This window comes from Crocodylus siamensis, chromosome 2, assembly GCF_052110815.1.
Source record: "Crocodylus siamensis isolate JL-2025a chromosome 2, ASM5211081v1, whole genome shotgun sequence".
In the NCBI taxonomy this organism is placed as follows: Eukaryota; Metazoa; Chordata; order Crocodylia; family Crocodylidae; genus Crocodylus; species Crocodylus siamensis.
In genome coordinates this window covers 12,377,328-12,399,139 of record NC_143396.1, presented here as the reverse complement: position 1 = coordinate 12,399,139, position 21,812 = coordinate 12,377,328, and the positions used below count along the sequence as shown (strand labels likewise).

At 57.4% G+C, this 21,812-nt stretch overlaps 1 protein-coding gene across 2 annotated transcripts in view; it reads right to left on the bottom strand.

Moving 5' to 3' along the window:
- SEMA4F (ssemaphorin 4F) overlaps positions 1–21,362 on the bottom strand; it is a 55,941-nt gene extending 34,579 nt beyond the window's left edge. For both annotated transcript variants that reach the window (XM_090035232.1, XM_090035231.1), the window contains exon 1: positions 21,204–21,362. In XM_090035232.1, the coding sequence (XP_089891358.1) occupies positions 21,204–21,333 (130 nt within the window). In that variant the 5' untranslated portion in view covers positions 21,334–21,362. The remainder of the gene's footprint in view (positions 1–21,203) is intronic.
- Between the last annotated feature and the right edge of the window lie 450 nt (positions 21,363–21,812).

Here is a 21,812-nt window from a genome sequence, read left to right as displayed (position 1 = left end):
TCAGCTCCAGGCTCTGTCCACGCCATGTCCCTGCCAGGACCAGGCAGGCAGTGCCTGCAAAGCGGGGTCTGGGGCTGCAGGGAAAGGTGGGTGCTCCTGGGCAGAGGCGAGCCCAGGCACACTCCACACCTGCTCAGCTGCATGTGGCCTAGCTCTGGCAGGACCCGGCAGACCAGGCAGCTTCAGCAGGAGGCAGAAAGGGGAATTATTTCTGGTTTAATGCTTGCTGGCTTCTCTATTTGTGTGTGAAACTGGTGCACACCTCTCCCACAGAGCAGTATAAACTGGTCCTCCCCGCCCCCGCCGGGGGCAGTGGTGGAGAACTGGAGGCTGCTGACTCAGCTGGCACTTCTCCGGGTTTCCTCGCTTACCGGGGAGCAGGCATGACACTTCACGGGAGCAGACCTCGCATCGTTTCCCCTGCAGGCGAGGAACCCGTGTCCAAAGAGGAGGGTCAGCAACTGCTCTGCTCTGCTGTGCTGCTCTACCCTACCCTGGGCCGTAAAGCCCACGGTCACCTACCTGGGGACACAGCTTGCCCCAGACCACAGCCAAGAAGCACCTTCAAAGTGCCAGTCCTTAGCACACACAACAGCTGCTGGATGGGGGCAGGCTCCTGCTGCCCATCTCTCTTGCTCCTTGTCCCTCTGCCTGGGGGGTGCAATTAGTCCACAGTGCACGTGGGATGGCAGCCTCCCTCTAACTCCCTGCATGAACAAGCATCGGCCAGAGACCCTCTCCCAGCGCATCCTGACAGCACCGCTAATGACTGGCGACCAGGGCAGGCACTCTTAGTTCAAGTCCCAGCAGGAGTGCTGGTCTTGCCCAGTCACAATCCTCACCTGCAGCCAACACCCAGCACCTCCAAGGAACCTTTAAACACCCCTGCCCCCCAAAGCAAACAACAAAAAACCCTCTGACATGGCAGCTAGGGGGGCAAAATTCCCTCCAGGCCTCACACAGCAATCAGCAAAGCCCAGGAGCCTGGGAAGCCTCCACAGCAGAACGTAGATGTGGCTACGCCTGGACCAATGTTTGTCCAGCCTCCTCTTAAACACCCGCAGGGATGGAGGTCCACAATTCCCCTGCCTCACTGCTCTGACAGTGAAGAAGTTGTTCCTGATCTGATCTCCAATTTAACAGGAGATGCAAAGAAGGCAGAGCTTCCCAACACCTATGCTACCTCAGTCCTCACAAAAAAAACAAAACAAAAACTGAGCTGCAACCAGACACCTAATAAAGTTTATTTGGATAAGGAAGATTATTTGGACAAGCTCAGGGATGAGATAAAGGAAGATACAGAAAGCTTTTGATGTTCTGAACAAATTCAGCAGCAAACAGAAGGAAAATGCCTTACTGTGCACCTTCAGCTCCACTATACCCAACTGGTGCAGCTCTGAACAAAGGCCCCGCCTCGGGCAGGTTTAGTGACGCAGTGAACACGCTGCTCTAGGCAGGTTTTTCCATACATCTTAAAACTCTAAGAAAGAGAGTTAAATTACCATAAAGCCACTTATCTCAGAGTATGCATGCCCCCCTGGCCTTCCAGAGGCATTAACAAACAAGGGTTGTGTGCGAAGCAAAACACAGTGCAACTGAGGAGCAAAGCAGGACACAGGGCTGAAAGGGGCCCCAGGGTTACCACATCCTCTGCTACTCACCATCACCAACACCCAGTCCCATCAGAAAAAAAGGCACAAGACATCATGGCAGTGCCCATGATCTAAACATTGGCTATGATTGACTATGTCATCATCCATGCCCGGGACTGCAAAGAGACCTGAGCTATGCTAGGAGCTGAGGATTGCTGGACTGATCACCAACTCATCCACTCAGTTCATCACTCAAACTGGCTCCCAAACGATGGCTGAAATAGAAGTAATGCTGATGGAAGATCAACGTTGAAGGACTCAAGGACCCAAGCAAGCGAGACCTCTCCCACCAGGGCCTCAATGAAACACTAGAGAATTCCAGTCAACCACGGGAGAAGGTCAGAAGCAGGTGGGGTGTCCTCAAGGCCACCATTGTCATGGCCGGTGGGGAGACACATGGGTTCTCTACCAGCAAACATCAAGGCTGGTTTGATGTGAATGACCAAGAAATCCAAGAGTTGATCGATTGCAAGCAGCGGGCCTTTGTGCTGGGCAAAATAACACCAGCTCCAAGCAAAAGAAACTGAAACTGCAACAAGTCAAGGCAGAGGTTCAAGGGAGGACCCTGGATATGAAGAACAAATGGTGGGAAGCAAGACTAAGGAGATTCAGCATCTTGTTGACATCTACAATATGCAGTTTTTTCAGTGCCATCAAAGCCATCTATGGTCTGAGCACTCAAGGACCAACCCCCTGGAGACGTATGGATAGAGAAGACCTGATCAAGAAAAGGGGAGCCACCAACGCCCACTGGACAGAGCTTTTTGAAGAACTTCTCATTCGAGACTCTGCTGTTCACGAGAGTGTTCCCAACTCCATCCCGCAACACCCAGTCAGAGCCGATCTTGGCACCCCCCAACCCTTAACAAGGTGAGGAAAGGCATCAAGTAGATAAAGAATACCAAGGCAGATGAAGATTTCAACAGGGTTTCCATCCACTTCCAAGCTGGGAAGAGAGGAGCTCTTATTACAGCTTCATGCCCTCATCTCAAGGAACTGGAATGATGAGGAAATCCCATACAACCTCAGGGACACCATGATTGCAATAATCCTCAAGAAAGGAGACAAGTCCAACCATGGAAACTACAGAGGGATTGCCTTGCTGTCCACCACAGGAAAGATCACTGCAACACTGCATCAGCCCCCCACCGGGCCCCCCTCAGGCCCCAGGGGAGGCACACCCAGGTCAAGGGTCAGGGAAGAACTAGTCAGGGAGCGTCTGGAGGGACTGGACGTATTTAGATCAGCTGGTCCAGACAATCTCCACCCCCGAGTGCTGGGGGGATTAGCTGTGGTCATTGCGGGACCCCTGGCATGGCTGTATGAGCACTCGTGGTGCTCTGGTGTGGTGCCAGAGGACTGGAAGAGGGCCAACGTGATTCCCATCTTCAAAAATGAGAGGAAGGAGGACCTGGGGAACTATAGGCCAACCAGTCTTACCTTGGTCCTGGGCAAGCCTTTTGAGAGAATTATTCTGGCACATGTCCACAAGGAGCCGGGGGGGAGATTATGCTTAGGGGCAACCAATACGGGTTCATTAGAGGCAGGTCCTGTCAGACCAACCTGGTGGCCTCTATGACCAGGTCACCAAATCCTTAGACGCAGGGGTAGAAGTGGACATCATCTTCCTGGACTTTCAGAAGGCCTTTGGCACTGTCTCTCACCCTGTTCTCATTAAGAAACTGAGGGACTGTGGTGTTGACACCCACACAGTCAGATGTGTCCCCAACTGGCTGGAGGGCCGCACCTAAAGAGTGGTGGTGGCTGGGTCATTTTCAGCCTGGAGGGATGTGGGCAGTGGGGTCCCCAGGGCTTGGTCCTCGGGCCCGCACTTCATCAACATCTTCATCAGTGACTTGGACGGGGGGAATTAAAAAGCACCCTGTTCAAATTTGCTGATGACACTAAGATGTAGGGGGATGTGGGCACGCTAGAAGGGAGGAATAGGCTGCAATCGGACCTAGACAGATTACAGGGGTGGGCGGATGAGAACAGGATGGGATTTAACACTGACAAATGCAAGGTGCTGCACCTGGGGAGGAAGAACCAGCTCCACACCTACAGGCTGGGGAACTCCCTTCTCGTCAGTGCAGAGGCAGAAAAGGATCATGGAGTCATCATTGATGCCAAGATGAACATGGGCCGGCAGTGTGGGAACGCGGTCTGGAAGGCCAACCGCACCTTGTCGTGCATCCACAGATGCATCTCGAGCAGGTCCAGGGAGGTGATCCTCCCCCTCTATGCAGCACTGGTCAGGCCGCAGCTGGAGTACTGTGTCCAGTTCTGGGCGCCGCACTTCAGGAGGGATGTGGACAACATAGAGAGGGTCCAGAGGTGGTCAGGGGGCAGCAGGGCAGGCCCTATGAGGAGAGGCGACGGGACCTGAACCTGTTCAGCCTCTACAAGAGAAGGCTGAGGGGGATCTAGTGGCTTGCTACAAACTAGTCAGAGGGGACCAGCAGGCACTGGGGGAGTCCCTGTTCCCCCAAGCACTGCCAGGAGTGACCAGGAATAATGGTCACAAGCTGGCAGAGGGGCGATTCAGACTGGACATCAGGAGGCGCGACTTCACGGTCAGGGCAGCTAGGATCTGAAACCAACTTCCAAAGAGAAGTGGTGCTGGCTCCTACCCTAGGGGTCTTTAAGACAAGGCTTGACAATCACCTTGCTGGGGTCTTTTGACCCCGGCACTCTTTCCTGCCATGGCAGGGAGTCGGACTTGATGATCTGCTCAGGTCTCTTCCGACCCAACCAACTTTGAAACTATGAAACCCCCCTGAACTGTCTCCTTCCCCCTGCTGAAAACCTGCTCTGGGAATCTCAGTATGGGTTTAGGGCATCAAGAGGCATAATTGACATGATCTTCACAGCTGGCCAGCTGCAGAAAAGCTGGGAACAACACAAGCCTCTCGACACGTCTTCTTTGACTTCATGAAGGCTTTCAACTCCATCAGCCATGAAGTGAGGATCCTTCTGACGTACGGATGCCCACTGAACTTTGTCAGCATCCTCTGCCTGCTCTGTGACAGTATGCCAGCAGTGGTTCTCAGTAATGGATTTATCACAGATCCCTTTGAGGTTAAAACAGAAGTTACACAAGGCTGTGGCATGGCTCCAACACTTCTCAATATTCCTTTCAGCGATGTTACATCTGACAACCAACAAGCTTCCAGTCGGAGTAGAGTAAACTACTGAGTAGGGGCTAAGCTATTTAACTTCAGCTGACTCCAAGCCAAAACCAAGATGACCCCAACCTCAATCACTGAACTCCAGTATGCTGATGATGCTGTAGTGGGTGCTCACTTGGAAGCAGACCTTCAGGCATTCACTGACATCTTTACTGAGCCAAACAAGAAAATGGGACTGATGCTTAATATTCAGAAGACTAAGGTCCTCCACCAACAAGCTCCTAATGAACAGTCCCCAGCTCTGGTAATCCAGATCCATGGTGAGAATCTGGTGAACACCAAGTATTTCCCATACCTTGGAAGCCATCTCTTTTAAAAGGCTAACATTGAGAAAGAAATCCAACATCGCATGAGATGTGCAAATGAAGCCTTTGGACACTGGAAAAATGGGTGCTCAAAGATCGTGACATCAAATCTGAAATCAAGCTCGTGGCTTATCAAGCAGTTACGATCCCCACCTAGCGGTATGGAGTGCAGACATGGACAACATACAGGAGACATCTGAAGTTGGTGGAGAAGTACCACCAATGCTGCCTGTGGATGATCCGCTGAATCCAGTGGGAAGCAGATGCACCAATGTTAGCATCCTCCTGCAGCAAACACCATGAGCATTGTGGCAGTGACCATCCAACATCAGCTTTGTTGGGCTGGCTGTCAGGATGTCCAACTCCAGATGCCTGAAGTAGGTTTTATTCTCTCAGCTCAGCCAAGGTGTATGCTCCAGAGGAGGGTAAAGAAAGTGCTTCCAAGATGTCCTCAAGGCCAACTTAAAATACAACATCAATGTCAACTCCTGGGAAACTATCACCCAGGACCATCCCAAATGGAGGAAGAGTCTGCTGCAGGGGTCTCAGTTCTTTGAAAACTCATGGCAACAACAGGAGACCAAAAAAAAGCAGGTTCAGCAGAAATATTATGTCACGGGCAAAATCAAGAATCCAGTGCCACCCAGTGAGTCTGTCAATCCCAGACAGGCCTCATCAGCCATCTTCTGACATACAGATAAGACAATCACGGAAAACAACCATCCTTAACTGCAAGCCAATTAACCCCTTCCATGTGGAGTTTGGGAAGCAGCTCAGCTTCTCGCTCTTGCTGGGTGGCTGCTCTGTCCCACCCCACTGCAAGACTGGAAAACGTCTTGCAGTTTCCTACCCATGCTCACTTGCAGCCAGTTTATCCCACTGGGCCTGGTGCCACTGCATGCCTTCGCTAAAGTATTAGAGGGCAAACCTATCCCTACCCACTGCCCCCCAGCACATACACACTGACCCCGAGCCCCTCTCTGTGCCCTACTCCCTTTTGCTTCCTTCTCCCCAATCATAGCACACCCAGTATCCACAGGAGACTTCACCATGTTTCTGTACAGAGACATTAATGCCCACTCAGCTGCTCATTGTGCCAAGCAGGCAAAGTGGGTGGAAGGCGGTCAGGAGCTAAAGCTGGAGCCCCACGCGCTGGGGCAGTGGCCACCCGACTGCAGCTCCCTTCCAGCCTCTGGAACAGCACAGCAGGATATATTATAGTAGATGTTTGATGTTTAGTACATGATTTTTTTTAGCTATAATTTGTTAAAATGATATCTTCTAAAAGATTTTGCATGTATGGCCCCCGAACAGCTTACCAAAACTTGTTAAGTGGCCCTCCAACTTCAGCCAAAATAATTGCCTACCCCTGTGTTAAAGCGAGTCCTGTGCCAGCCCCTCACAGTTCTCACTGTGCTGCACCAGCTCAGGAACAGGACCCAGGCGACACTCGAGACAGCTCAGCACACACTTCTGCTGGTCGTGCGGCTGCTCTCAGAAGAGCTAACGAGCTGGGAGAAAGAGGGAAGACATGGAAGGGAGACTGTTGCAGTGCAGTATATAAATAGATTGTGCAGCCTTAGCTGGAATTATGGTGCCCTGCTGCTTCCCGCATCTCGGGAAAGATACAACACAGCTAAGAGGGTCAGAGAAGGGCAGCAGGAATTATTCAGAACCTGGAGAAACTGTGTGAGGAGACGTAATAGAGCAGGACATCTTGGGCACAGGGAAGGAACAGCCACAGCATTGAGTCTAACAGTGGGAAATTCAGCATGCAAACAACTGTCACATGATGCCAGATTAGACACAGAAATCCTCAGCCACGGGCAGCCACTAAAGTGAAGAATGACACAAGATCCCAAAGAGGCCCCAAAGTTAAACCCCACTGTTTACTTGAAGGCTCTCCCACCCCTCTCTCGAGCACCTCGTGTTGGTCACAGCCATGGACCAGTCAGACTTCAAGCCTGCTCCAGCCTGGCTCTGTGGGCTCAGGTAGTCATGGACTTGCACAGACAAGTGAGCATCATACAGTCTCTCTAACAGCTGCCCCAATGCAGCACTCCAGCCTCAGTCTCTCCTGAGGCCATGTTTCCCCAAGGGACCCTCCAGCACAAATAGCTCTGGATGTTTCCGAGATGTAGGAGGTGCTCTCAGGAGGTCTTTGCAAAGAAGCAGAAGCTAAAAACAGGCTCTGCTGTTTCCTTCCCTGCGAGCCACACTTAAAGCTGCACGCAGAGGTGCAAGGCAGGGCGTGAGGTCGACTACTTGGAGCTCCGGAGGCCAGAATGCAGCAACCCCAGCAGCTTCCCCTTGCGTGCGTGCTTTGCAAACCCAGACAGACAGTGGCTGGCTGCTTCTGCGCCCAGCTGTGAGGCTGTTTGAAGGGCAGCCACACGCCACAAGCCATTCTGTGGCTGCATCTGCTGGGGTGGAGCAGCCCAGCCCCCTTTGGAGGCAGCTGCAGTCTGGATGCTGCAGGGATGGGGCAGAGGAGGCAGGCATCAGCTCTTGGCCTGGTCTGCCGGGGAACATCTACAAGCCCAGGCACTGGGTGTGAGCCTGGCAGAGTCACTAATTGAGTATCAAAGGAGCCCTCGGACAACCCTTCTCTTGGGCTCAGGTCACCTCCTCCCTGCCCCCCCAGGAAGAGCAGCCATGTAGGGTTTCATCCAGGCCCTGGGCACATTCACAAATACACGCTGGCACGAGAACTCAGGCAGGACCCTGCACCCTCAGCAAACACGACGTGGGGCAGGGGAGGGGACTAGTCAGCAGCTCCTAGGCTTTTGGGACTCTTGCAGTCACCTAACCTGACCTCTTGCACAGAAACAGGCCACAGGCCATCCCCAGCACTCCCTGGAAGAGCTCCGCATGAATTGTGGCATCTCTCAGAGACACCCAGGGCCATTTAGAGACTGCCAATGACAGACGCCCACCCTATGCTCTCTCTGTACCCATTTCCAATCTGCACTTTTTTTGCTTCAGCTGTCAGCTGTTTCCCGGCCCCAGGAGCCCTGAGGCCTCCTGGCACCCAATGCTTTTGAGGCTCCATGACTGGTCCAACTATGCTTGGCTGTCCACATTTAAATGCAAGACTCTTTGGAGGTCTTGCTCCCTCCCAAGCAGCAGAGACAGTAGAGCTCTTACCAGCCAGGCTGCTCCAAAGTCTCTGGCTTCCCACAGGACCTTCTGGACCTTGGCAGACCTTTGGCTGGGTGTCCAGGTACTGGGAAGCAGATCAGCAACCTCAGAAACTTGAGGCCTGCCTTCCCCTCAGCTGAAGATCTGGAGCTCAGGAGACACTCAGCTCAATGCCAGACACCACAGCAAAGCACGCTGCCAAGTCCGTCTGGATCACAGCCAGCACCTCTCCAAGATGTACACAGCTCTTTGTCACCACGGTGTCTGGAGACCTGGCAGGCACCGATCAATTTAATCTGTGCAGGGAGATGTGGCTCCTGTTACAACACGACCAAGGAATGGAGAGCAGATGACCTGCCTGGAGACACGCGAAAGCACGGCAGGACAAGACTGCGACCCGGCTCTGCAGGGCTCTGTGCAGACACCCACACAGCCACGGCTTGTTCCCTGGTGTGAACAGGGGTAGAGACCTCTGTGGGGCAGTGGCCCTGCTGGAGCACATGCCACATCTCAGCCCCCAAGCCCAGAAGACCTGGATTCAGTGATGGAGATGAGGGTCAGGAGGGGAGGTCTCAGCTCTGGGACATGGAGGCATTGCCTTGGCCACTAAAGTCAGAAGGGCCTACAGCACTGCCACCCAGTCATAGCCTGGGCTGTGAGTGCAGGGTCCCCCCTGCCTCCATCTGGGAGCTCCTGGAGCAGTGACGGATTCCCGCCCCATGAGGCTTTTCACACCCAGTGCCCTCCCTGCTTGACGCCAGCTCAGACGGCAGCGGCAGGACAGCTGCAGCATGCAGTTGTGTCCTATGCTTCATTCGTTTGCATGAAGCAGGAAGTGAGACCACACTGATGTGTCTTTGGCCCCCCTTGGAAAGGACTCCCGGGCAGCTTAAGGCTCTTGCTACTTCTGCATTTCATTTTGTTGCACCACGTTGGGCCCCCAGGCCCACCTGGCTGCCCGCATGGCTAAGTCAGCCTGGCTCCGCAGCTGCAACTCCCAGACCATAAAAAGATGGAGGGGCCTTTTTAACAACTCCTGTAAGCAGCAGGAGGCTCTGGAAAATAAAGGGGCATCTGACAATGAAGGGCAAGAACAGGGGAGGCAGACCTGGGCACAGCAGGCAAGCGAGGCCAGCACCTGGCCCCCACGAGAGGACGAGGGGCCAATATGTGCTATGACCAGTGCAGAGTGAACAGGTGGCTGCAACATCACTGCCCCGTGATGGCATCCCTGGGAAGTGTGGTGCCTGGCAAGGCCCTCTGAGTATGGCACAGCCCTGGGCCGGCTGACAAAGGCCCAGGCATCTTTACTCTTGGTGGGCACATCCTGCCTGGGATGGAGAGTCTGGGTGCTAAGTGTTGGCCATGCTGGAAGTGAGATGCAGCAGTCAGCTCTGCCAACCCCAGCAGAGGACCAAGCAGATCATGGAGTCATAGAGAAGTGGGGCTGGAAGAGGGAGCTCATCTAGTCCCAGCCCTGCCTGAGGCAGGATCAGCCCTGTCCAAACCAGCCCGAGTCTCCATGTGCCCAGCACCACCACAGCCCAGCAGGTGCTGTCCCGCTTGTGGGGACTCCTTCAATGGGGGTTTCTGCCCTTCCTCCTGCCCAGCCCTGCAAGCCCACCCCCACCGCCTGCCCACAGCACCCTCCCCAGAAGCAGAGCAGCTACAGAGCCCAGCACCAGCCCCAGCCCAGAAGCACAAACAGCTTCTTGAGCTGTTCCTGGCATTGCTGGCAAACCCCAGATGCACAAAGGCCAATTGCTGCAACCAGGCCTGCCCAGACACAAGGCCCTTGTTGCAGCCCCCTGTGGGCAACACCCCCGGGTGCCCAGCCCTCACAGGAGCACACTGCTGCCTTTGTCTGGGCACCAAGGAGTCGGCAGCCCCTGTGCCCAGAAGTCAGAGACATGCCAGGAATGGCTGTGCTGGAACTGGGCCGCACGGGCACTGTGCCGGGCAGGCAGGCAGCCATGCCCACATGCCACACCCCACACAGTTCAGGTGACAGGTGGAGTTGGCTGGGGAAAGCTGAGCATCGGAGCCCGGCATCACGGGCACAAGAGACCTCGACAGCCCACAAGCCACGAGCTGCCAGGGCCACAGGCCTCACACACCAGCTCTGCCTGGCTGCGCTGGGACAGGGGAGACATCAGACACGAGTCTGCCCTGTTTGTCCTTGCTCTAGCAAAGCTCATCACCCTGTGGTGGCAGCAGCCTCCCACCCTGGCTCTTTTGGAGCATGTGGATGCAGCAGTGCTTTTACTAATGCCGTGTAAGAAGATAATGCACACACCACAGCTACCCCCGTTAGTCCAGGGATCAGGGGTTTTCCTTCTTCCTCAGCAGAGCTGGGTGCTGGCTGCTGCCCAGGCTGGGGATGGGGCTGGGCTGGGCTGGGCTGGGCCGGGCCAATGCTCCTGCTGGTACCAACCCTGGACTAGGGTCCTGGCTGGCGGGTCTTGCCCCTGCGCTCAGGTTCAGCCTAATGCTGCACGGGGGCAGACAGGGATTGCCCCCCCTGCTCAGACTGGTCCAGACTGGGGGCTTTGCCTTCTTCTGCAGGGGGGCACGGCCTCAGCCTGGGCTCTCTGCAGTGTCCATGACCCCCCTGACAGCAGCAGGATGTTGGCGGCCATGGCCCCCTGCTTTCCTGAGGGCAGGGGTGATGCCTGGGGCTGTCAGAAGTGACTGTGTCATGTGGCTCTCAGGTTGGACATGGGGTTTGCCTGGGCTGGTTTGGATGGGGTTGATCCTATTCAGGCAGGGCCTGGATTGGATGCGACTATGCGGGACCCTGCCAACACCAGGGCTCTAGGACATCATAGACTCTTGCAGCAGCAGGACACTGGCAGCCCGCGTCCCCCTGCTCTGCCTGGGGCTGGGTCAGGTGCCCAGCACAGCTACAAGGCTCCAGGGTTGACTGACCAGTTTTAGGGCCAGGTCAGACAAAGACGAGTCTGGGGATTTGGATGGGGCTGATCCTCTGTGGAGCAACACCAAGCCCTTCCCATCCCAGCTGGCAGGGACGAGGGGGAAGAGGCAGCCCCCAGCACGGGGGGGAACACACTTCCCAGAGACGGCCCCACAGGCCTCCTCTCCTGCTCCCAACTGCTCACATCCAACTGAGACATCCTCCCTGGCCCCCCGACCTCTGCCGCTGGCTCCTGCCCCTCTGCCTGCACATGCTACCAGGGGTGGCTGGCCCCAAGGGCACACAGGACCAGAGCCTGCTAGAGGAGCTGGGCACTTCACTGCACGGCTGCCAGAGAAAAAACACTTTGGGACAAGCTGCCCAGACCATCGCCTGTCCCCCTGCTCGCCACGGCAGGATTCCCATGGGTCCCCAGGGGTCTAGGAGCAGGGCATCAGATGCCCCTGGGTTAACCCAGAGCTACCAGTGCACAGGGTGGGGTGACACTGCCCCAGGCCACCAGCTCAACATCCCCTGGCAGAAGGGACCTCCCTGCTGGGTCGGGGACCCAGGGGGGAGTGGTGGGCATGCTCTGCACAGGCTGCCCTGCTCCAGCTGTCTCATGCAGTCTGCGCTGCCAGGAAGAGTTTCCTGTTATTTGGCTTTACTTTCCCTGAGCTCTGACCAACACTCCCCTCCCTCCCCGCAGGCGTTTGCTGGAGCGGTGTGTGCAGAGCCGCTGTGTACAGAGCCACTCCCAGGTGCAAGACAAGGTCCAGCAGCGTCACCTCCCACCCCAGGCACAACCACAGCCACTCCCACAACAGCCGCCAGCCGTCCAGCCCCTTCAGGCAGGGTGGACAACTCCACCAAGCACGACCTGCCCCAGCCACAGCCACCCCCAACACAGCCGCACTGCCTGGGATGGGCAGGCTCCCACATGCCAACAGCGTGGGGACAGGTGCTTGGAGCCCAGGTCCAGCCGTGGACAGCCAAGGCCAGGTCGCTGGAAGAACGTGGTGCCAACATGACCATTACTCGGGGGCATTTCCCTCAGAGGACCTCCATATCCAAGCCTACAGCTGAAAGCAGCTGGACCCACACTCTGCCCTGCCACAGCCACAGCCACCCGGGAGGACAGTCATGGGGCAGAGGAGGCACTGGTGCTTGCCCAGGATAGAGTACAGCTGTGCAGCAGCAAGACGCGCGCGTCTTCCGAGAAAGTATTGAAACAAGGTTAGCCTATTTGGCTGAGAAAAAACCCAGGAGGTGCCACTTTTTGCCCACCCCTTGCACGTGTGCGGTGCTGGCCAACGATGCCCATGGGGCTGCCCAGTGCTCACCGTGGCTTATAAGAGCCATCCTCCATGCCGAGGCAGCCCTGCCAAGGCTGGGGGCAGAGAAACCAAGCAGTAGCTTGTGGCCCATGGTACATCACTACCTACCAGCCTGGCCAAACCCCTCTCCCCAAATATCTGCACATCTGGGGGGGTCCTTTGGCCTCCTGGTCCCTGCTCCCCCTTGGAAACCCCACGGCCTGTGGAGCCACTCTGACCTGCAGCCGCACTACTGCCCAAGCCTGGCAGGGCAGGACAGGAGGCTGCTTCCCCGGCTCTACTCCCCTGTCCAGCACAGCCCAAGCGCCTGGCGAGGGGTGGTCCTGGGGGGACCCCCAAGCAGGGCCTGCCCACAGGTGCTGAGGATGGAGCTCTCGTTAGCGTTCTCTGCTCTCCTGCACCTGCAGATACTGCATAAGTCCTGATTTTGGCCCACTACCCTGTCCCGCGCTGTGGGGACCCACCCTCCAGTGCCAGGAGACAGCCGACAGCCACCAGCCCAGAGCCAGAAGCCAAAGCTAAACTGGAAATAAGGTACAAGCTGGACAGTGTGGGGAACCCCATGACAGGCCTTTCAGTCTCCAAGCCGAGCATGGGGGCTCCTTGCCGAACTGTTTGCTCACCCAAGTGCCATGGGCTCAAAGTGAGCATTACAGGGACCCTCTCCAGCCTGAGCCACGTGGAGGGCCAAGTGGATGATCCAGCTGTCCCAGCCGCCAGCCATCCTGGCAAGAGCAGACAGAGGAGCTGCTTGTGGTCCCACCCGGCTTGGAAGTCAGCCACCCTGAGAGTGTGCGGCCAGGGAGGGAGGCGATCGGTGCATCCGGCACACATGCACACTGCCGAGACCAGGGCAGGTGTTGGGCAGGTGATTTGATAAGGGAACACGGCAAGGGTGGACCAGGCAGCAAGAGTGCTGCAGACAGAGCCTGTTATCAGAGTTACTGTTGGGTGGATGCATAACCAACTGCATTAGCCACAAGCCAAGAATAACTGTAAGAGGGAACGGCAGGAGGCGTCCCGCGGGTTCCACAGGTCTCTCCTGGGTCCGGTGCGGTTAACTTGATTAATGACTTGACGCAAGGGTAGAGTAAACACAGCAGGCACCAGATACATTGGAGAACTGGGTGCCAGGCAGGGGAATGAAATTCAGTCCATCCAGACGTGAGGTGCTGCACAAAAGTGAAGAACAACCAGGCACACGGACAGAGGGCAAATGAACTGGCTGGGAGGCAGCCCTGCTGAGAAGGACCTGGGGCTTAGCGAATCGGACTCAGCCATGGGAGCCAGTCACAAAAAAAAGTGAATGTAATTTGGGGGCTGCATGGACAGGGGAACTGCGTGCCACTCGGCCCAGAGCTGGCTCTGCTTTAGGTGGAGCACTGGGTGCAGGTCTGGGCTTCACAGTTTACAAAGACAGTGATGAGGGGCTGGGACACAGCCCACAAGCAGGAATTGAGAGGACCTGGGACATTTAGTCTGTCAAAAAGGAGATGAAAGGGAGACATGACGGCGGTGTTCACAGGCTGCCACAAAGAAGAACCACAGCACTCCTTTGCTGCAATGGGTTTGAACTGCAGTGCAGCAGACTTGAATTAAATCTCTGGAAAAAGAGGCTGAGAACTGTTGGAGCAGCAGACAGTGGGACAGACATCGGGGATGCTACGGGTGCTGCTCCTACTGGGGGGTTTCATGAGGAGGCTGGGTGAGTATCACTTCAGCCTCCTCTGGGAACAATTTGTCCTACATCTGTGCAGGGCACTGAACTAGACGGTCCCTGCCAACCCTGTGATTCGGGCCTGGGCAGGTCTGGCCTCTCACTAGATGGCTGGCTCGCAAAACATTGCTCAACTCTCAGCATCACTGCCTCCCTCCCCTCCTAGCCCAGAGCTGCATCTGCGCAGAAGTCAGTGCTCTACCCAGCGCTCCAGGCCAGCATCCCACACAGACCCTGCTGCCAGTCCCCACAGACCCCCACACACCAGCATACGCACCTTCCCATCCAGCTCAACTGCACAAGCTGGGCCACACATGGCCCTGGGCCAGCTGCAGACTGCAACCCAGGTCAGCCCCGCCCCAGGCACCTCTCATGTCACCACCAATGCCTCAAACCGTAAAGTGAAGCCTCCTCCAGAAGGGAAGAGGTCATTCCAGTACAGAAGTTCAGCCTGAGATGCAGACAGACACGCCAGCAAGAGCAGCTCACGGACCGGGCGCTGCTGGCAGCCCCAAGCCATGGCAGGGACCAGTCAGAGCAGGGGGATGGAAACGTGAGGGCTGCACGTGTTAAACCCCTGGCAAGGCACTGGTCTGCTGCTATGAGAGTGGGAGGTGCAATCCCATCATGGGGCTAGGACAGCAAAATACCGGGTCTAGTCCAGAGTGGGGTGTGAAAGCCAGACGCTGGGGCCAGAGGGGCATGGGTAGGGAGAGAGCTGGGAGAGCTCTGCAATGAAGTGTTCTCACCCCGAGCCACCAGACCGCACAGGCAACCCCCAGCAAGGGCACCACTCCCCAGGGAAACGTGTTTCACCCTGTACTGACCAAGATAGTCACCAGACCAGCAAAGCCCCAGCCAGGGCAGGGCAGCAACAACGATGGCGAACACCAAGCACTCTGTCGGTGTGCCTGGACCTGGACCTGGACAGGTTACAGGGGTGGGTGAATGTGAATAGGATGGGATTCAACACTGACAAGTGCAGGGTACTGCATTTGGGCAGTAAGATCCAGCAGCATACCTACAGGCTGGGGAACTCCCTTCTCGAAAACACGGTGGCAGGAAGAGATCTTGGAGTCATTATCAATTCCAAGATGAACATGGGCCGGCAGTGTGGGGACACGGTCAGGAAGGCTAACCGCACCTTGTCGTGCATCCACAGATGCATCTGAAGCAGGTCCAAGGAGGTGATCCTTCCTCTATGCGGCACTGGTCAGGCCACAGCTGAAGTACTGCGTCCAGTTCTGGGTGCCGCACTTCAGGAGGGATGTGGACAACATGGAGAGGGTCCAGAGGAGGCCACTTGCATGGTCAGGGGGCAGCAGGGCAGACCCTACGAGGAGAGGCTACAGGACCTGAACCTGTTCAGCCTCCACAAGAGAAGGCGGAGAGGGGACCTGGTGGCCATCTATAAACTTACCAGGAGGGACCAGAGGGGAACGGGAGAAACCCTGTTCCCCTGAGCACCTCCCAGAGTAACAAGGAATAACGGCCACAAGTTGACTGAGAGCAGGTTCAGGCTAGACATCAGGAGGCGCTACTTCACGGACAGGGCGGCCAGGATCTGGAACTAGCTTCCAAGGGAAGTGGTGCTGGCTCCAACCTTAGGGGTCTTTAAAAGTAGGCTGGATAATTACCTAGCTGGGGTCACGTGAGCTTAAACTTGCCCAAGGCAGGGGGTCAGACCTGATGATCTGCTTAGGTCCCTTCCGATCCTGCATCTACGAACCTATAAGCTCCCATGTGGTCACTACCCACCCAGCCAGCCCACATGCAGGGGACACTGCCCGCCTTCACCAGCCTCTCAACACATGTGAAAGGACAAGAAGGCCACGTGCACCTTCCTCCAGCGAAGCAGACATGCACAGGGGCAGGCAGAAGTCGCGAGGAGGAAGAGGAACGCCGGGGAGTCACCTGTACCAAGAGACTGGGCCGAAGAGGCAACTGAAGGTGGAACAGTCGATTACCCAGAGTAGCTGGGCTACGTGGGAACAGAAACAAGGTGCTGGGTGCCCAGCCTGCGCTAGCAGGAGGAACCGGGACAGTGTGGAGCTGTCCATAGGGATACAGCAGAAATGGGTCCAGGACACCCATCCCACGCAGGAGGAGTCCTTTGGCAAGTGCATTCCCCAGCAGATGAGACAGGAAAGAGTGGGCAAAGCATCCATGCCAGAAGATAGGCGGGTGATCCAGGCTGACCTGGACAAGCTCAGCAAATGGGCGGACGAGAACCTGATGGTGTTTAACACTGAAAAATGCAAGGTTCTCCACCTTGGGAGGAAAAACCTGCAGCATTCGTACAGGCTCGGCAGTGCTACATTTGATAGCACTACAGAAGAAAGAGACTTGGGGGGTCATCATTGACCACAAGATGAACATGAGCCTCCAATGCGATGCTGGGGCGAGTAAAGCGACCAAAATGCTGGCTTGCATCCATAGATGCTTCTCGAGCAAATCCCAGGACGTCATTCTCCCCTTGTACTCGGCCTTGGTGAGGCCGCAGCTGGAGTACTGCGTCCAGTTTTGGGCTCCACAATTCAAAAAGGATGTGGAGAAGCTTGAGAGAGTCCAGAGAAGAGCCACGCGCAGGATCAGAGGTCAGGAAAACAGATCTTACGATGACAGGCTGAGAGCCATGGGACTCTTTAGCCTGGAAAAGCGTAGGCTCAGGGGTGATCTGGTGGCCACCTATAAATTTATCAAGGTTGACCACCAGGATCTGGGGGAACGTTTGTTCACCAGAGCGCCCCAAGGGATGACGAGGTCGAACGGTCACAAACTCCTGCAAGACCGTTTCAGGCTGGACATAAGGAAGAATTTCTTTACTGTCCGAGCCCCCAAGGTCTGGAATAGCCTGCCATCGGAGGTGGTTCAAGCACCAACATTGAACACCTTCAAGAGTAAATAGGATCCCAGCAAGATAAGCATCCAATGACCCCAGCTGACTTCCTGCCCTTTGGGCAGGGGGCTGGACTCGATGATCTCCCGAGGTCCCTTCCAGCCCTAATGTCTATGAAATCTATGAAATCTCACTGGCCTCCAGGCAGCACATTAGCCACAGCCAGCCCCAGTCCCAAGGCAGCGCGGAGCAGAGGAGCTACAGCAGATCTCAGAGTGGACGCCCCCATGCCTGGGGGAGCTCTGGACAGCCGAGGTGAGCAGGAGCAAACTCCAACAATGAGAGGATTAAACCCTGAACCCCTCCCATCGGCAGCAGCACATGGGGCTGAGGGGCTGGGGTCATGCCCAGCCCCGTCTGACCCCGCCCCCCCGAGCCCAGATGACCCATTTAGGGCAGGGTTCAAAAGGGGTGGGAGAAGGCCTTCACCATAGGTCTCCAGCTTGCACCCCTGGCTCTGCCCTTTCACTGCTCTACCATGTATGCATCATCAGCTGGGAGAATAAGCCCAAGTCAGCATGAAACCTGGGGCTTCTCAGCATTACTTCAGTGCCAAGGCCCCAGTCATGCAGGCTGCACCCAGCCCTTAAGGCAGCGTCACTCCAAAGCCGCCCACACCCATGTGCTGGACTTTGATCCAGGAGAGGCTCTGCAGAGTCCAGGCTCCTCCCCTTTGGGGGTGTTTTAACATCAGTTCCCTCCCCACACCCCACTGGGGGGTGCAGCGTGCATGTTCACCGCCGGCCACCATCCGCAGACGACCTATAGAGACTGGCGGTCTACACCGCAACATCGTGAGGACATCAAATAGTCCCTCACAGGGAAGCAGCAGCCTGAGGACAAGACGGCTGCTGGTCCACAGGGCTCCCAGCCTGCCAGCTAGGAGGTATCGCAACCCGTAACCCAGCAATAAACCCCTGGTGCTGTAGCCCCTCACCGTGGGCCACCCCAGCACGAACAGCACAACTGCAGATGTGCCACAAGTTTGCACCCCAGACCACAGCCCCCTGCACTGCATCAGTAGGCTAATATGGTATGTATGGGACCACCCACACCAGAGACAGGGCAGCAACCTAAACTGCCTCTTCAGGGATGACTGTCATGTTGCTCAGAGGTCGGATGCGGGGTCTGTCTGGGCTGGTTTGGATGGGGCTTGGACTAGATGTGACCTGTGGAGCTCCCTGCCAGCCCCACAGCTCTGGGATCCTATGAACCAAGCCCTCCAAGCCAGGCACCCAGAGGGAGGCTTGTCCCCACAGGGAGTGAGCAGAGCAGACCCTCTGGGAAGCGACTGAAGACTGTCAGCTCATACCCTGCACAAGAGCTGCTCTGCACTAGCAGGATGTAGAGGCAGGTCAACAGCTACAGCTCAGCACAAGCCACCGGCCCACCCACAGACTGCAGGGACCCTGCTGCCTCCCTCTGTTCCGTGCAGCACAGAGCCCGGCTGGTGCTCAATGCCCCCACTGGTGCAGGGGGGCTTCCGCCTGCCTGCTCACGGCTTGCCTGGGCAAGGCCAAGTTCACACAGCACTGGCTGCTCACAGCCGGAGACAGCAAGGGAGTTTGGACGAGGAAGGCAGCCTCAGTCACTGGCGGCAAGGCCAGTACCTATGACATGGGGATGCCCTCCCAGGAAACAGTGGTGCCAACAGCATCAGTGCATGAGGGGGTCCTGCTGCAGGGCTGTAACCCCGTCAGAGCTGGCACAGGCTTGGGAGGTCCAATGCGCAGACCCAGAGCACGTTCCAGGCCAGGTGTGAGCTCCGGTTGGCAGGGGACGAGGGACACAGGGAGCCATACCAGTAGGGCTCCCGGAGAGCTCACGCGCTGCCCATCCCAGCAGAGCCCTGCAACCTCCTCCCAGGCTGGACAGGAACATCTTGTGGGGCCCAGAGGAAGAAGGGCATCGATCAGGCAAGGCTCAGATCACACATAGCCAGAGACAGGCTAAGGCTACAGGCTGATCCTGGGGGAAGGGGCAGCCAGAAGGCAGTAGGTACAACCCCCCAGGGCTACATGGACCTCTCACAGCACGTGCAACGTGCAGCATGGAGCTGGCTCAGGCCCTGGCTCCAGACCGAAGCACTACTCCGAGCTGGCTCATGCACATCAGCCTCTCTCAGAGCTGGGGAGCAGCACCTGCTCACGCAGGTTCGCTCCTGCCGCCTGTGCAGAAGCGCCACGACAGACTGGTCACGGCCCTTGCCTGGCGCCCAAGGAACCCCGGCATCCGGGCTGTCTGCATGCCTTTCTTGTGGACCACATACAGAATACACTTCATCTAAAATGAAACACGGAACACTTTGTTCCACACTAAATTCAAATCAGCCACAGCCTGGAAACACACAATCTAATGCAATCTGTGCCCTGGCCTGCATCCCCGACTCAATGCACACTCATTTGTGAGCCCAGTGAAAGCCATCGCCCCTCCTCCTCTTCCACTTCTCCAGAGCCAATACAGCTGCCTCTTTTCTCCTCCAATTATCTAATGCATCCACAAGCCTCCATGAGGCATAAATCACTGCACAGATGCTTGTCAGAAGGAGCAAGGCCAGGCATGCAGCAGGCTCTGCAGAAATCCAGCTTTCTCCCATCAGCATCAAGCCAAGTCTCCAGGCCCTGCCACAGGGCCAGAGCATCTGCCCCTACACAACCTCTTCCCTACAAAAGGGAGTCACCCATCTCTGCCATGGGACAGGCAGGCTCTGGAAGGGCAGCCAGGCCCACCCGCTGCCCAACCCGTGAAGTGGCTTGTTTAAAACCCTTCCTGCTTTGATCTTCATTCCTATTTATTATAGGTCCAGATGACCAAACCCTATTTTGCTGGCCCTGTGCACACGTAACTGCGCTGGAGAACTGGAGCCCATGCAGTGCATCCCTAGGAAAGCCAGCAAAGCTGACACAGGTTGCCCAGAGGGGACCGCTATAGGTGACTGATAGGGAGTGCATGGGGATGCACATGCCCCCCTGACAGCTCACACCGATGCTGTTGGTAGGGTTGGTGCCCCCCCGACAGGGTCGGCAGCTTCTGCGGGTGCCTCCCCAGATTCAGGAGGCACCAGTCACTCATGGGGACCACACTTCAAGGCACCACGGCGCTGCACCAGCACGGTGCACACGGCCAACAGTTTCAAAAGAGCCCAATCCCCAGGGCCAGGCTGCGGCCTCCCTGGGAAGCCGGGGCTCTCACTTGGCATCAGCTCATCCAGGATGACATCCTGGCAGAGACAAGGCAGAAGGCAGGTTTCAGGAGCACCAGCATGGTGAGGGGAAGACTGTGGGAGAGCCTCAGCCTGTGAATTCCTGAGGACAAGTCTGTGTTACGCCATTGCCAGGAGGGAGGGCGAACACTACACACTGCCTGGTCTCTGCTGGGCCGCCCCCCTAGCTCAGCACAGTCAGGGAAAACCCGGGATCCCAGAGACCAGGCGCATCTGCCGCCTCAGCAAGAGATGGGTACTGACTGCAGCCTCTGCGGAGCCCCAGATGGGCGCAGGGATTCCTCCTCCCACTTCCAGGTGGGCAGGATTCACTCGCCCCAGCCCCAGCCCCAAGAAGCACTTGCTGCAGGGCATGGGGGGGCTCAGCCCTTGGGACGGGAAATGCAGTGTGCATTGCACCCCCCAAGCAAGCGACACTCGCACACCGGCAGGGCTGGGGGGCGAGGATGGCTGGGACGGGGTGACAGGGTAGTCAGTGCCTGCGACTGCCCAGCCCCCTGGGCCACCCCCATGCCTGGCCTGCGATGCCCTGGCCACCAGGCGCATGGGTGCCCCCTCTGGGCTGTGCCCGCCCACCTCCCTGCTAGGGGCTGGGGCTGGTGGCAGGAGGCTCGGCCCCGCAGGCCCTCCGTGCGGGGCAGCCCCGGGCCGCGCTGCGGGAGCGGGCGAGACCCCCGGCCCCGGCGGGGGCTGCCGTGACGTCAGGGGCGGTGACATCACGGGGCCAGGACTGGGACCGAGCAGCAGGTCCGGGCGGGGGGCTCCGCGCGCGGCTGGTGCCGACCCCCGGCCCGGGGACTCCGGGAACCCCCGCGCCCGCTCCTTACCCGGAAAGGGCCGCGCGGTGCGGGGCAGGGCGGCGGCGCGGGGGGGTGCGGGCGGCGGCGCCAGCAGCGCCAGGAGCAGGAGCAGGAGCAGGAGCCGCGGCCGTAACCGTAACCGGAGCCCCGGCCCCATCCCCGCGGCTCCAAGCGCCCAAGTCTGCAGCTGCCTACAGCAGCCTGCGCGGCCCCGCCCCGTGACGTCACGACAGGTGGGGTGACGTCACCCGTGCCCGCCCCTCGCCAGGTGCCGTCCTGCCGCAGCACCCAGGCAGGGCTCCGGCCGTCGGCCTGCCCGCGGCTCCTCCCCGCTGCCCCGAGCCCGGAGGGCCTCACCGCGGTGACAAGCCCGGTTTTTGTCCAGTTACAAAAGAAGCAGGAGCTGTAGGTGCAGGTCAGGGGCCTGAACCGAAAACGCAGCCTCACTGGAGAGTTCATCGGCAGGGCTGCGCGAGAACCAGCGCAGGGATGGACCAGCGCTCAAGGGCACGGGGCCGGGGGACAAGAACGAGGCAGCGACTAGACTAGGTCTGCAGCTGCCCCTGCCAGGCCCTGGGTTTTAGACTCAGACGGCGCAGGAACCAAAGGAGGTGCAAGCCACGTACACCCCTGCCC